Source organism: Amblyomma maculatum, chromosome 5 (assembly GCF_055883805.1).
Source record: "Amblyomma maculatum isolate TAMU_Amacu chromosome 5, ASM5588380v1, whole genome shotgun sequence".
Lineage (NCBI taxonomy): Eukaryota > Metazoa > Arthropoda > Arachnida > Ixodida > Ixodidae > Amblyomma > Amblyomma maculatum.
Window position 1 is genome coordinate 126530043 of NC_139348.1, and position 16628 is coordinate 126546670.

The 16628-nt window shown below is 44.6% G+C and overlaps 1 protein-coding gene across 1 annotated transcript in view; it reads left to right on the forward strand.

Moving 5' to 3' along the window:
* Nucleotides 1-1286: 1286 nt before the first annotated feature.
* The window catches only part of LOC146189463 (uncharacterized), a 44515-nt gene continuing 29173 nt past the window's right edge, over nucleotides 1287-16628 (forward strand). The window contains exons 1-2 of the mRNA XM_084605278.1: nucleotides 1287-1566; nucleotides 15136-15251. Of these exons, the coding sequence (XP_084461404.1) occupies nucleotides 1287-1566; nucleotides 15136-15251 (396 nt within the window). The remainder of the gene's footprint in view (nucleotides 1567-15135; nucleotides 15252-16628) is intronic.

Sequence of the window (16628 nt, forward strand, 5' to 3'; positions counted from 1 at the left end):
ATTCGTCACCGTTCAGTTCACTTGTAGCCACAGATCAAAACTGCCTTCTTTCCCTCTCCTACTCTCAGCGCAAATTAGCAGGCCAGTAAATTGCGCCTGTAGCTGATATCGTTCGTTGTGTTTGAAAGCAAACCTATATTTATGCTCCGCGGCACTTGTTACAGCGATTTGCAAAGAAAACCGCTTTCGACGTTGCCGAGCACGAATTAATTACTCACATGCTCTCGAATTCGTACAAATGCCGCTCCAGAGCCGCAGACTCTATAAGCTTGGTATATTAGGTGAAAAGAGCTCAGCCACTGCAAATCGCACCCCCTGCGCTTCGTTCCGCTTGTGGAGGTTTGTGACTGATAACCATTTATTAGATTGCTCAGCGGAACGTATACGGTTTATTTCAGTGTTGCAAATCACGTCCTTTAATCGTTCCAAGTAACGTTGAAAATTGCGCGTTTTCTTTTAAATTATAAAGCTGCACCCTTTTTAAAAACCAGTGCAAAATCCATCCCCCCCCCCCCCCCCTGCTCTGTCCTTCCTTCCGTAGCACTGCACACCTGGGCCCGTGGCTATTATAGACCAGTTCATCTTTGAAGTGAAATTTACAGCTTATTTCTGAAGGTGAATTGCTGGAAAAATAATTAGCAGGACACTATTAAGCCCAATCTTCAAGGGTATGACGCAACAAAGCTAATTTTTCCCGTTAGCGGGGACACCTTGCAGATCGTGGTTCACGCACATGCCCTTTACTGTTCGCTTACTTGGTAATCGTTTGACTATCGCCTCTTAAATCTACACATACACATTTGTATACAGCCGTAAGCTAGATTTACATTTAGATAATAAAGCGCCCCCCAGGTAATCGTTTGACTATCGCCTCTTAAATCTACACATACATATTTGTATACAGCCGTAAGCTAGATTCACATTTATATAATAAAGCGCCCCCCAGCTTGACTCCAGCTGCTAATCGGAATCCGAGACACAATACGAAAAAAAATAAAGAAATCAATTCTCTATGCGACAAACAAAGGAAAGCTAACTGGCACCCTCTCAACGGACAGGAACATATGAAGGAGGGTATGAAAAAAAGTGGAGGGAAAGGGGCGACAGCAGAGGGTTCCGCGTTAGATTGGACCACCTCTAGCAAAGCACATGAGTGCCTTTTTTTTCTCCTGCTCCGTCGAGATGGTACTGCCGCGGCAGGGATTCGGTCTCGTTAAGTCGCGCTCATCTGCAGAACACCGTGACCACTCAGGTGCACGAAAGGCTGAACGAGAAATCGAGCGCGGATGATCCTTTGGGCGCAATCCTCCGACCAGGTGAGTCTATCCTGCCTCGCGATCGGCGGAGGCAACGGTGCGGGAGAGAAGGCACTCGTGCCAGGTCGGGGCGCGGCGGCGGCGCGGGGTCAAACGGCCAAGGACTCGCGAAAGGCCATCGTACACGGAGCGAGCGGTAACGAAGACGACGCTTCCGGAGGAACTGCTCCGCTACTCGCGATGCGGTCCCGCACCATGATGCCAGCTCCGGTCGGATGGTGCAGCTGCGGTCTTCTAATCTTGGCGGCCGGTGAGTGGCATCGTCGCTTCGCATCGCCTAGCCTTGTCTCTCTACTATATCCTATACGTTTTCAGCCACGGTATAGTTAAGGTCGTCATTCGCTCAGCAATGCAGTTGGGGTCCTCCCCAGTCATTTAGTTTCCGTTCTTTTTCCTGCTACCACATTTGCCCAGCCGCGGCGCCCTAATAAATAGTTAGGGTGCTTGACTGTTAGGCCCAAGGACGCGGGATCGAATCCCGGTCGCTGCGGCAGCTTTTCGGCGGAGGCAAAGAACAAGGCGCCTGTGTGCTGTGCGACGTCAGTGCACTGTAAAGAACCCCAGGTGCTCGAAATTTCCGGAGCCTTCCACAACGACGTCTCTTATAGCCTGAGCCGCTTTGGGACATTAAACCCTATAAACCAAACCAAACCAGCTAATACTTTTCTTTTAACGTTAGCGGCTGCTTTTTCTGCGATCGCAACTTTCTAGCGGATCAGGTACCTGAGATAATAAGGTAAAGCCCATTGAGAATCGAAGCACATATGCGCCATGTGCCAGTCGCTTGCATGCCAAGCTCTATGATTCTATTCTTAATTCATTGGAGTTATTTATTTGTTGTTGTTTTTTTCTTGATGCGTACTTGTGGTTGGCAGGATCGCTAACTCTGAAGTACCGGGACATCGCACAGAGGCATGTATAACGTCCTGGCTAGCAGGTTTGACTCGGCCTCGCCCGTATTCTTCACTACTTGCTGGATATCAAAGGTATTAGAGGGCACAATTTCCGCTGCGTTAGCAGCACATATCTCTTTCTGCGAAAACCTGTTTTTTTTTTTGTCTTGTTTTGTGAAGGCTCCATATACCAGGCACCCTTCTGTCCTAGAAAAAGCCTTTTTCGCACCCTTGGAGGGGGGAACGCCTATTGTACTGGTTTCCCTTAGCCACGCTCCTCTGCTGCCTAGTGTGGTAGGGGGTCGGGGCTCCTCAAGCTGTTTTGACAGTTTTTTTTTTTTCTGCCCTCCACGAAAACTTTTGTTTGCGGAATAAATTTGATATTTGAGACCAATCGCAACAATGCACATTTCTCACCTGCGACCCTTCACCCACACATGCCCTTCATTCCCCTAGATGATTCCTTGCAATGGGAAGCCCACGTAACAGCTGAGCAGAAACCTGACGTGGGAATCAAATGGAAAGACGCTTATAAAGGCACGAAATGCACGATCGATGCGGCAAGCCCGCGGCAGCTGCTTCAAATCCCAAAATTGCGTGTGCAATGTTATTTCTTCTTTGGGAACAGCTGGCGTCGCGATTTTTTCCACTTGCTTCGCTGACGTGAATGTTGCCGAGCTGTTCGCATTCACTGCTTGTTGCACGTCTTCTCATATGTTTTTCGCGTCAAATTTCGTTTGGTGCAAAATACGTAAGATGCCAAATATAAACTTAAGATTGTTTATTTTAAACTAGCAGGCGGGCTGACAGCTACGACGCTTGTAATTGATTCATAATCATATCCAGTTAGTACCCGGAAACGAAAGAATGCGTGCATATTTAGAAGTTTGGATAATTATACTGAGGCAGAGGAAATCGATCAGTTCTTATTCTGTAATGAATGCCAGATTAGCTTATTTTACTGCGATGCGGAAGAAACTTTAACGTATGTACCCTAGGGAAAAAACCGTATGGGTCACAATAAGCTCCTACAGATTTCTCATACTAAACTCATACGAATGTCATACAATCTCGTATGTTTCTCATACGTTAAATGATAACTGTATGAGATAATATGAGATTTGTACGAGTTTAGTATGAGAAATCTGTATGAGGGTATTGTGGCTGACATATATAAGGTTTTTTTCGCTAGGGACGTACATCCTTGCAGTGTCCTGATAACGAAAATGCTAGCTAAAAGTAAGGAATGTCCCGTATGGCGTCGTGTGCGATTGGTTCCGACATTGCATCAACATTAAAGAGAAAGGGGGACATATCTAGAAAAAACTATAGTAACCACTATGGGAACAAAATCGCCGAATCATGACAACCTACGAACGTCTTAGAGACATATCAGTGAGCAGAAAATATAAAGCAAAGTTCTAAACTTTCGCGACCCCCCAAGTGACCGTTTGGGTCATTTAGGTCGCTTAGAGGTTAATCTGAGTAACAGGTGCCCTTCCTCAGCCCCAACAGAAACTTAATATTGCCGCGAACGCTTGTTATATTTATTTGTTGATGCTAGCAGCCGCTGGCATGCATCACTTCGCTTGTACCACAGATATATATTTTGTTCTGTTTTCTCTTCTTTTGCTTTTTTTATGCTTAGTAGAGAGATTTAGCATGCCGTAATCCGTGATCCGCCACCGTGACCTCATGCTGATTGGTTCCAATGCGGCAGGTCTATGTGCTGACATCAAGTATGTGGCGCCATCTATCGGCGCCATCTAAGTGATCTGGGCATGCGCAGTGGAAGGCGCGGTGGCGGATCACGGTGTACTAAATTTCTCTAGTGTCGTCGAGACGCGGCCTTACCATTTTCTTTGTCGCGCAAGTGGTGAAGGCAGAGAGAATTTCGGCAGAGGTGTGCTGTGTAATGTTGGCCGGCGAAGTAGCCTCTGATCACGAGTTAAAGAGGACCGTTACCTTTGGAGAATCTTCGCACAAAAACAAAAATGTTGGGCTTGCTGGCTTCAGTTTGAGCGGACAGAGCATAAACGCTAATTGCGGCGCGCCGAGGCATTATCGACATACGTGGAGTACATTTTCGTTCTTTCGATGTTTCGTCTTGTAATTTACCCCTATTACACCTTCTTTTCTGTATGATGGGTATTAGGGAGTGGTAACACTTAAGCAGGACATATGTTTACCAAGGAGTCTGGGGCCAGCTAAGTTTTTCATGGCATCAAAAAAAGATAATACATTAACGAGCGAACTTAATATACTACTCTACGCGTGAGATTAAGAGTAGACTACTAATTGCCCTTACAAGAGCCTTCTGATCACAGGAGTCAGGCATTTTTATTGGGTCTTTAAAGGCTCTCATCATGCTACGTTGACGTACGGTGCATGGTGGTTTGGGCATCTGCACATGATTCGCTCTCTGTTACTGCGAACACGTTACGCCCCGAGAGAGAAGTAGCTGCTTGAAGAGATCGCCGAAGGCTCCCAAGTCGCCTTCTCTTCCGGGGTTGCGGTTACTGGTTAGACCGAAGCGACGTCGGATGAGAGGATTAGGAGGGCCAGCGACCGGCGATACGGTGGTCACAGCCGTGTCTAATCCGAGCAAGGCGTTCCATGCATCGTCTCCAGCGAAGCCGATTAGTCGCGAAGAGGAAACGAGCAGCAACACAGAGACGACCACTTGGGCTACGGATACTGTGCCCTATAGCTGCCTGCGGCACCCTCCACGCAACGCAGTAGAAAGCAGATAAGCCTTCTATATCTTAACTCGAAAGGATGCGAGTCGGGTGAATTATTCGAAGGGAAGAGTGAGTTTTGAGAAGGAAACGCTTGGCTGGGCCAGTACTCTCTACCGCCATGGTTTTAGACTTTCCCTCTAACAGGAAACCCTACTCGTTTTTGTCGACTTCACGTAACCGAGGCTATAGCAAACACGCTTTCAGCAGCAAGGACTTGAAGCGTACGCCCACTGAGCAGTCACTACGGTTAGCTTGCAGGAGTGCAAAGTAGTATCGTGTAGGTAATAGTGAATGACATAACGTGTCCATAAATAGCGAAGTTAGGTGGAATGCGCCAAGCTCATGCGATAGAAAAAAAGATTATGGCACGCACTATTACCTGCTAGCAACCTTCATACAATTTGTTGTGAAATGTGGCGAAAAAGCGAGATTATCCTCATTTTGTCCTTGTATGTGAACAGTCGGAGCACTTGATAGATAACATAACCAATAAAATGAAGATGTAATGGTCAGAAGATGCCTTTGTTCTATTTGTAGAAACTAACGTCCCAAAGCGACTCGGGCTACATATGAGACGCCACAGTGGAGGGCTCCGGAAATTTTGACCACCTGGACCTTTTTATGTGCACTATCATCGCACAGTATACGGGCGTCTTGCTTTTCGCCTCGCCTACACCGGAAAGAGGCCGCCACGGCTGGGATTTCATTTCGCCCTCTTGGGTTCACAGAATAGTTTCCGAACCACTGAGCCACCGTGGCGAGGCTTGAACATAGGGACGCCAAAGATGCACACAAAAAAAGAAAACAGAACAAAAAAAAAACGATCACTCTTGCAAACGTTTAGCTGCTTTCAGGCAACAATTTTAAAACAGGCCTCTGCGCTGAGAGTTCCTTTAGGTGCAGGACCTAATCAGGACAATTTCTGTGAGGGCTTACTGTTCATTTAAAATGATTAAATGGGACAGTAGTAAAAACAAGCTGATTTCAAGTCAGGCGACTAATAGAAGGCAGCAGACAGCTGAACTTCAGATTCATTTGAAAAAAACATTGCAGCTGATCAAGGGAACAGTCACTCCGGAATAAGCACCGCTTACATCTCCTGCTCCTTAAGTCTGGCGTCTGCTAACACTAGACCGCGGTTTAGAAGGAACAATAGCCGAGGATACAACGAGCCAGTCCCGTTGAAGTCACATACCACCAGCTTCCACTAGGGCAGAACGAGACTTTTTCTCTTTTAAGTATTCAGAGCACAAAGCCTAACCGGGGTTGATTACATCTTGTATTGATTAATCTTCATCGCGACTCCAGATCTGCCTTTTTTTGCCGCCTAATTCTTAAATCTGACATTCTTGCCATCTTTCAACAGCCTGTGCCAAACGCAGTCACCGAGGCGTCCAGCTCACGCCTTCGGCCTTAGCAAGGTTTGCTTCGGCTGGCGACAGGAAAATCATCTGCATTGGGTTCGGAAAACACTGAATTATAGGATGACACCGGATATAACAGTGCAATGATTCCACTTATTTATGCATACAATAGGAGGATACAGTTAGTGTCTCAGTTGTCTATAATGAATGGGTGTAGGTTTAGTCATTCTGTCGGGAAGTGCACTTACGTTGCCGGCGAGTGCTCACTGCGTTCGACCAGGTGCACCTACAAAACGCAGTGAATCCTGCACTGTGGTTGTTGGTCAGGTTTCAAGAGATATAGTAGCACCAACAAAAAAGAATCCATACACTGCAAACGGGACCTTCAACGCTATCGCGTTAACATATTGCCGTCGCTTTTTACAAAGCAAACGTGACATAACTCTCCAAATAGGGCATGGAAAAATGTTTAACGGACCAAATATGCAATAATTTGAATCATTAGTTAAAACAAAAAACACGAATAATATTCTGGCAAATCTTCTTACCAGGGGCCGCACTTTAATAGAATTAATTATTATTTACCATTTAAAATGGCATGGTTTTAGTTTGGTTTTGGTTTGTGGGATTTAGCGCCCCAAAGTGACTCAGGCAATGAGAAACGGCATAGTGGATGGTTAGGGAAATTTCGACCAACTTGGGTTCTTTAACGTGTACTGACATTGCACAGCATACGGACGCCTGGCTTTTCACCTTCATCGAAAAGCTGCCGCCGCGGTCGGGATTCGCTGCGGATCTTTAGTTTGTCGTGACGGTAGCATCAGACCAAAGAAATAGGCGACCAATTACAGAAATCACAAGGTAGCGAATCCCTAAGTTGATCATACTCTTCGTCACCGCGGCGCGCACCACTGGCTGCATAGCTCAGCCAAACTTGAGGACCTGTCTCTCCCTAAGGATGCTTGGAAGCCACGGCTACGTGTCCCAACATCAGGGACGCAGTGCCAAAAGGCCCAATGGTGCCGGAATAGAAAACTGACAATGGCTCCTCATACTAGACTACGACCCAAGCTAGGTTTTACTTCACGCAGCAAACTTGCGACCGCTTTAAACGCTCGCTCGCTCGCTCGCTCGCTCGCTCGCTCGCTCACTCGCTCACTCGCTCACTCACTCACTCACTCACTGACTCACTCACTCACTCACTCACTCACTCACTCACTCACTCACTCACTCACTCACTCACTCACTCACTCACTTATTCACTCACTCACGCACGCGCTCGATTGCTCACTCACTCACGCACGCACGCGCTTGATCGCTCACTCACGCACGCGCTCGATCGCTCGCTCACTAACTCACTCACTCACTCACTCACTCACTCACTCACTCACTCACTCACTCACTCACTCACTCACTCACTCACTCACTCACTCGCTGACTGACTGACACACACTCTTGGCAGAATAAAGGCGAAAACCTTATTAGTCTGGACGAAAACTTAAAACATGCGTCCAGACAGGACAGGAACTACCAAGTATTTTAGAAGCAGGCCGAGTTAAAATAAAAACTGCGTCATTTGTTTGCAGTTATTATACCAGGATACTAAAGAGCCAACAAACTTTATATACAGTTTACATCCAGTTAACTTCTTCATATAAAAACAAGGGCTGAAGTGAAAGATTTGACCACTCAGAGACAGACATGTTCAAAGAGTGCATACGGCCAAGCAAGTACACGCGATGGCCATGCTATATTACGTAAAACTAATTATCCACGTGCTCATTAAAACTAATTATCCACGTGCTATTATAATACGAAACATCGCAAGTAACTTTTTGTTTACCCCACTGCTTGCAGCAGTATGTCATTTGAGCCCGAGCCGTCAGTACAGCCCTTGACTTGGAAAACTTCGCAAGTGTGAAATTGCGCGAACTCTTGAAACTAACGTCACATAAATGTTGGACTTCACGTAATAAGTCCACTCAAAGTTCGCCTTAGACAAATCAGGAGAAGATGGAACTTGGTGCAAGCACTACTCTTATTTCGTTATCAAAGAAGAGGACGCTCTTTCTTCGTACACCTCTTGTTCATGATTTCACGAAATCAAACAAAAAAGAAACTGACGAAATTATAAAACTACGGAGTTGCAGCGGGGCCACTAGGATGAAAAGAAAGCTTGAAGAACTTTGAAGCAGACTTGAAGAAATGCTTTTACGCAGATTAATATAAACATGCGGAAAAAGAGATACACAAAGAGACGACAAAAGCAAAGAAATAAATCGGAATTAATTACGTGATATTTTTATTATATGCTGGTTCGTTAATGTCTCACGTTCTTAAGTGACTGTCATTTACTGATTGGGAAACATCTCTTCTATTAGGGGAATTTTCCAAACCTCTTACATTTTTTGCGCACAATGCGTATTCTATCAGTGCCGGAGCCTTGATATTCAGCATTGAACAAAAATACATGTTTCAGTTTTTTCGACTTGATTCTTTTCGGCCTGAAACTTAGGCATGAACTCATTTTGGAAGACCATGTCACAGTTTGTACACATAATACAATAGAATTTATCGTCACATTAACTCACAGTTTCTTCCCACTGCAAATTTAGTAAAATTTGATTTTTGCTCTGCGTGAGAGTGACGGGGATTATGTGGGTTTTCATTGCTATGGTGAAACAATGATAAAATAATTTTTCAAGATAGTGCACTGCCGTCATTATTTCGCAGGCAAGCTTTCTTGTCGAACACTACTTGACAAAGCCGTGCCATAGAGTCTAGGATGCTGTCAATGACCGTCTAGTGCATGTTTCCTCACTCTTACGGCAACAGGCCGAAATTCTCCTAGAATTTGATAGCTTCTCCGCCACTTTCAGAAAGACAATGCAAAAATATTTAATACGAATGATTTCAGCAGATTTCTTTGTCCACTTTATAAGATCACCTCTGCTCTTCTACCAACCTTTTACAAGCATAGAAGGGTGCTTTGGTGTGCAGTTCTCTTTAAGCTCTTACGTGGAGCTCACATTCTTGCATCTTTTCAAACTAGAACTTCTTAACAATTTTCTGATAAATCTTATTATTCATTCCACCTTTAATATGGCAACGGAAACCAACTCTATGAAAGAAGCATCACTCGCGATCAGCAAACTTTTTGCCTCTATGGTTAAAATCGGGATAATAACGACAAGGTTCTAATAGCGTCGTTGGCGCAAAATGTACCATGAATCGTATCATTTCCACTCGCAAGAACTTTTATTCGTCGAACAAAATCTCTACATTATAGTGATTTTATCTTAAAACACCATACTATACTGCGCTTCAGCCCTTTTCCTCAACACGTGGCACTTGACACTTCAAAGACCACGCGGCCGTTTTACATCTTGATATCAGGAAAAAACAAAACCTTCGTAAATGTCGGTAACAGAGAGTCGTATGTTTCCTCGGCTCGCGCGAACAATTGTTTTTCTTTTTTACTTATTTGGTCCATGCCGCTTGTGCTGGTAAAGATATAAAAGCAGGCCCCCTCTGAGTCTTTATACCAGCAAAGCTTGCACGTAATATGACCGCATTACTCTGAAAAGCACAAAAAGATGATGGTGTTAGATTATACAGTTATGGCCGCGGATAATAGTCATTTTAGCAGTCATGACTATACATCCTGCTCGTTGCTTATACGAAAGTATGCATTGATACAAGTACCCACTGCTCATATTACTTCAAAGTGAAGCAGATGTGCAAGAATTTCTGTTAGCTGAGAATGAATATATCCTTCAAGAAGCACTAATGAAAGGAAAACAATAATAAACGTACTATAATATGACAGCTACACCCCAAACAGCTCCTGGCGTATTTGTACTAAAATGCTTTCCAAAACAGTATGCATATATATATATATATATATATATATATATATATATATATATATATATATATATATATATATATATATATATATATATATATATATATATATATATATATATATATATATATATATATATATATATATATATATATATATATATATATATATATATATAAATATATATAATGGTAGTTTATTTGCAGAATATATTGCCACGCCCGGTTCAGTACGTCAGGTACGGTTGGGTACATCTGAGTAGCAGAGCTGCAAGGCAATGACAGCTGACGTCGGCAGCAGCCCAAAAGCGGAGCGCTTGCCAGACACTCCAGCTTTTTCAGGCGAGACCGCGTGCATGCCACGCTGTCGTGTTTCTAGAACGACGACGACGGATGGACGCTGTCAATATAGAATTTATACAAAAAGATTGAAAATAACATATCTTTTTCGACACTATATGTAGGTGCAACAGGCGTGCGGTTTTGTAAACCTCAGCGTCGCCTTCTGCGCTGATGTTGGCCAACCGATCTTGTGCAGCGGTAGCAAAAATAAATGTTCGATTGCCAGCTGGGTTGGATTCGAGTGGAAATCCCCAATGCAATATATTCAGTGCAGGCAGCGTTATGAGATGCGTATGCCCTGTCTTCGGGAACGGGGTACTACAGCTGCGAGCTGGATGTAAAGAAGCGAGGCACTTACGAAAATGCACTGGCTTGAATATCAGTCACCAAAGTTCATTTAAATTTAATATCGGTGCTTCATCGCACTCATTTTTTTTTTATGGCTGTCATAAGCCACTAACTTCAATTAAATATGTAACTACCCCCGCTCATTTGTGTTGCGCGTGTGCTGATGCTCCAGAGCAAGAATCGGCTTTGGCGAGTTTCATTCAGAAGACGGAAGTTCTGCTCTAGAAGGACGTTGCCGTTCTTAATGAAGCGCATTGATTTGCTGAAACAGAATGCGCAGAAACTCTCCACTTCCGGGTATGTTTGCTGGACAATTAAGCGCGCGATTGTACTGGCGAACAATTAGTAAATTAAGATCAGTGCCGAAAGGCCACGTGGCATCCGCATTGCGGACGCTCCGTGAACGTCTCGATGTGGGAGCGCAGACGCATCGCTTCCGTTACTGGCTGTTAAAACTTTCAAATTGACCAGTTCCACGAGTTCCATGTTATGCGGGGAGTTTCGGGCGCGACTGTTTTAAATCACTCTGTACTGCAGTGCGCACCTACCTTAGTTAGATTACGTTCAATCAACAGAGTCCTACACAAGGTGCCGCTAAATGAACATTCGCTTTTTTTATACATTCGGTTGATATCATTTGTTAAGCAAAATGAGGCCAACTTTGCTTCTTCCATGAACCCTCTCTTGATGGCTTCGAGCCCGTGGCGATTAGCGACTTTGAAAATAGTGGAAAATGGTAGTTGAAATATTAGTAATACAGATATCATAAGCTGTCTATAGAAATTTGAATTCCTGTAAAGCTGCAAGCTACAAGCCAAATAAACTGATTTAGCTGGCTATAGAAAAGGTTTGGTTTGCGGGGTCTAACGTCCCAAAGTGATTCAGGCTATGAGAGACGCCGTAGTGAAGGACTCCGGAAATTTCGACCACCTGGGGTTCTTTAACGTTCACTGACATCGCACAGCACACAGGCGCCTTGCTTTTCGCCTCCATCGAAAAGCGGCTGCCGGGGCCGGGATTCGATCCCGCGTCCTTGGGAACAGTAGTCGAGCACCGTAACCACTGCGCCACCCCGGCGGGGTAACTGGCTATAGAAACGTGTATGCTCCTGAAGCTATAGACTACTAGTCATACAGTTATCTTTAGCTGTCTTTAGAAACGTTCCATGAGCCCTGTGCACGGTCGCTACACTGAACATCGTCAAAGTACTCGCAATGCCTTAAACGAATAACTGCCATATTTGGCAATCGGTATTAAATAAAGAGCAGTCTTGATGCACTCTGGCTGAAATGTCTCGTCGCACTGATGAAAACAAAAATGAAATAGTCCGCGGGGGAAAACAAAACTACGCACAAAATACGGTACCCAGGTCTGCACCTTATCAAAGTTTAGATTTTTCAAAGAAAATATTGTTGTGTATAGCAATGACTATGGAAAAACCGCTCCATCACAGGTATAAAGAACAAATTCGTTCAATATTTATTGTGGGTCCAATTTAAAGCTTGCCTTTTATTAATAATTTCTATTATTAGAGTACGTATTGTTAGCATTGTGTTTTAACCAGCTAGTATTAAAGGCCTCGTATAAAAAATCCGGTGGTCCCGTCGACATTTTCGGTGTCGGCGTTGTGACCGAATAATCACCGCCGGCATAGGGCGCTGGCAGGTGGTACACCTGGCAGCTGACATGGTCGGACATCGATTCTTCGATGCTCTGTGTGACTTCACGAGACCACGTGATATCAGTGTGTTGTGAGGAGCAGTCAGCTGCTCATATGAGGTGGGAAGGTGGAATATGCATCAAACTATCAGTGGTCTTTGATGCGGAATCAGACACTTTACTCATAGGTTATGTAGGCACGTTTATACGGATAACAAAATTCGTTGCTGGGCTAGTTGGTGAAACCTAGTTTCGTAAAAGGATATCCAGTGCTACATACAAGACACGGACACTGTGTTTTCCTGCGTTTTCCTCCAGTGTCCGTGTCTTGTATGTAGCGCTGATTATCTTTTTACGTTCATACGGCTTGGTTAAAGCTGTGTTTAACATGCTGGGTGGTATCATACGCTATCGCGTCATGCTCTTGAAAGCGGAGCTTAAGTGTGCATCATATGTTTTTGTTTTGTTTGTTCAGTGCACCACCACCATGCACACACCGTAGCTCCCAATGCCAATGAGGCAATAAATACAAATTGTTAAGACAAAATATTGTGCTCCATTTAGTTTTGTCCGCGCTTACACGTTGTGAGGACAAGATAAATTTCGAAAGAGTGTCAAAATCGGCGTAGAGACAAGGCATACGCCTTCTGCCTACGCTTCGCGAGATTGTCGCCAGGCGGCGTAGCCACTTGCATGTGCACGACTTGTTACACACATGTCGTATTGGCTGTACCTGTGGGGCTGAAACGTGGAGGCTAACCAAGAGAGTACTACTTAAGTTGAGGACAACCCAGAGGGCTATGGAATGAAAAATGGTAGGGTAACATTAAGAGATAGAAAGCGTGCAGAGTGGGTCAGAGAAATAACTCAAGTTACCAACATTCTAGTAGAAATTAAGGAGAAGAAATGGGCATGGGCAGGACATGTAGTGCGAAGAGAGGATAACCGATGGTCGCTGAGGGTAACAAACTGGATTCCAAGGGAAGGAAAGCGTAGCAGGGGGCCGCAGAAAGTTAGGTGGGCGGATGAGATTAAGAAGTTCGCAGGGGTCAAGTGGATCCAGCTAGCACAGAACCGGGTTAAGTGGAGAAATATGGAAGAGGCCTTCGCGCTGCAGTGGGTATAATCAGGCTGATGATGATGATTATGATGATGTATTGGCTAGCATTGTAGTATAATCTGTATGTAATAACGTAAGTCATTCTATAGTTCTATGACATTCGATAGCAAGTTGTATTAAATTTGTGAAGGGATTACATTCAGCACGCAACGAAGGAACCTGGTGCATTTGGACTCAGTATAGCTTTCGCCACATAGCCACAAAAAAGTTGTCTCTGCATATTGATCTGATGGTATTCCAAAGCAGACCAGTTCCGCTCCCAAAAAGTGCCCAGATGATGCCCCGATTCATTGTGATGTGTTGAGGGCATTTGGTGTAGACGCTTGGCACATACATGCAAGTTATGGCTAGTTCGCCTAAAGATCGAACACACTAGTATACTAGAATTGCGCGGAAGCATAAAAGGGCAGATTTTGCCAAATGTCGTAGAGTTAACAGCATTTTTTCACCTACTTCGAAGAAAGGATAAACCTAAAAATACTCACACAACGTATGTCGAAGCTACATGATGCAGGTTAAGCGACAAGTGGTGGAACTAGTCAGAGAACGCAATTATCCTGGCATGACTGGAAGTCTTCTCATGGCAGCTGCAGAGTACCTCCGCAGTTCCTATTGCGTACTGGAACAGACTAGACCCGCATAAGCAAAAGGCATGCAAAGGTGTACACAAGGCCAGAAGATGTGCACGGAAGAAAGTTTGAGCTTTCATAGAGACAGATGTTCAAACTTCAATGTCTTGGAAACCTTGCGAAAATTAGTGTCGCGAAGAGAAACGCTGTTATTACGGCTCATGATACGGTTCAAAGCAGTCCCTTGGGCAAGACATGCCTCCTAGGCAATGTCTGTGAGAGCGACTCACCTACGGAATATGTGCCGTTTCACCAGAAAAGAGCAACGCTATGAAGAATCTTTTACACCGCTGCTGCTCGACAAGCTAACTTGGTGCTTAAGGGGCCCTGGAGATGGCGTGACAATTCGCTAAGACTTACTCTCATGACTTGGACCATAACGCTCATTCAGCCTGTTCACCTGAACGCGAATAGTGTTCTGTATCGCCAGACACCTCTTGTAGCACAGGCTGGAAACAGTGAGAAAATCAGCTGGCTAAGAAAAGTATAACATAACTGTTTTTGAAAAGTAAACGAAATTTATTTGCAACGTCGTTTGCTTCAGGTATCAAAATTTCACCTTCTTGTCTTGCCATACCATCAGTATTACGAAGACTCCACGCAAAGGAAAACGTGAGCGTACTCCTACAAGTGCAAACAGATTAGAATAACTGACACTGCAATATTGTAATCTTGACTACTGTAGTCCTTGGCCTATGCCCAACCTGTTTTTTGTGTGTGCCAAACTAACGTTCGAACCTCTTTTGCGTTGCAGTAGTGCGAGTGCATACTGGACTAGATAATGCGCTCCGCTTATTTCTCTAGGCCTTTCTTGTGCAGCAAGAGCATAATCTTTTTTTCTATACTTTGCTGGCAGGCTTATCCACGACTGCCCAGGAAACCACGCTAACGCCAGTCAGCCTTGACAGTCTCCTGACTACTATCGCCCCCAGCGAACAAACAACCGAGCCCGCACCATCTACTCCATCGCAGGTAAATACATTTGTGACATGCTAAAAGTCATTGCCTGCGTCTTTACTCGTCTTGGAAGCGCCCCGAGTTCGAGGAGCCCGTCTCATGTGCTACCTCTCCTAGTATCGATCGCGGGTGTGCGCGCTTGAAGCGGCAGAACTGTCAGGAAATCTGGCGGGAAAACATGGTGCGAAGATACAGGTTGAGTGCTTCTGCCAACTGCTTTTATTCCGCGAGCAGCGAGACAAAACGTGGACGTGATGAGAAACGAAAATAAATCAGCCAATCAGAAGGAACGGAAGCAAGAAATAACGGCGCTAGCATCAGACGAAGCCACATTAACGACACACGTGGCGTATACTGAATCAATAATACGGGTGAGCTTTGCTTTCGCAGATCTTTTTTTCGCTGCCTTTGAGCCCTATATCATTGAGTATTACTGTCTCCTTTCTTCCCAAGACGTTCGAGGGACATTTTTCGGTCGGTTTGTGCTGCGCCATGTTTGTTTTTTGTTCTCATTCAGAGTTCACATTATCCTATTTCTCGAAATGGGCGCGCAGTCCATATATATCGTGTCTGGCTTGCGGAGAAAGCTGATTTCAGATGGAAGCACTTAGCCTGATTTTTGCTAGGTGTGTTTTCTTGAAACTTCATAGAGCAGCGCGAAAGAAGACACGGGCAAAGATTCACCAACTGGACGTTGTCACGCAAAGTTTCGTGCTGACATTATTCTTCCACTTAAACCTTCTTAATAGAAATAATAATATATATTTCTCTTAGCCTTAGCATGCTCCTGCTTCGAAGGAAATTTTCACCGTCTTTCACATTAACAACAGTCGAGTTTTAAAACTGCTACTGAATGGTAGTTCACTGTGCTTACATCAAGGTTTTACTATAACGCACCTGGAAACGCCTCTATGCACATTCACGACCTGTGGCTCATTACTGAAGGACCTTGGAGACATGGTTTAGTTAGAACATTTGATTCCCACGTTACTTTATCAAATGGCACTTTCAGTGTCAGTTCAGTTCAGTCGTTCAGTCGTGTCCGATGCTTCGCGAAGTTATGGACCATATCACGCCACGCTTTTTGGTCTCTCACTATCTTCCTAACATCACATAATTTCATCTGCAGCGCCTCGAGGATGCCATCTAACCATCGCGTTAGCTGCCTACCCCTTCTCCGGTGACCCTCAACCTTTCCCAACATCAAACCTTTCTCCAGCGACTCCTCTCTTCTCATCAGATGACCAAAGTAGCTGAGCTTTAACTTTAGAATTTGACCCTCCAATGAGCAGTCAGGGTTTATGGTCGACAATATCGACTGATTTGATCTTCTGGCCGTCCAAGGTACTCTCAAGAGTCTCCGCCAGCACCACAATTCAAACGCGTCAATTC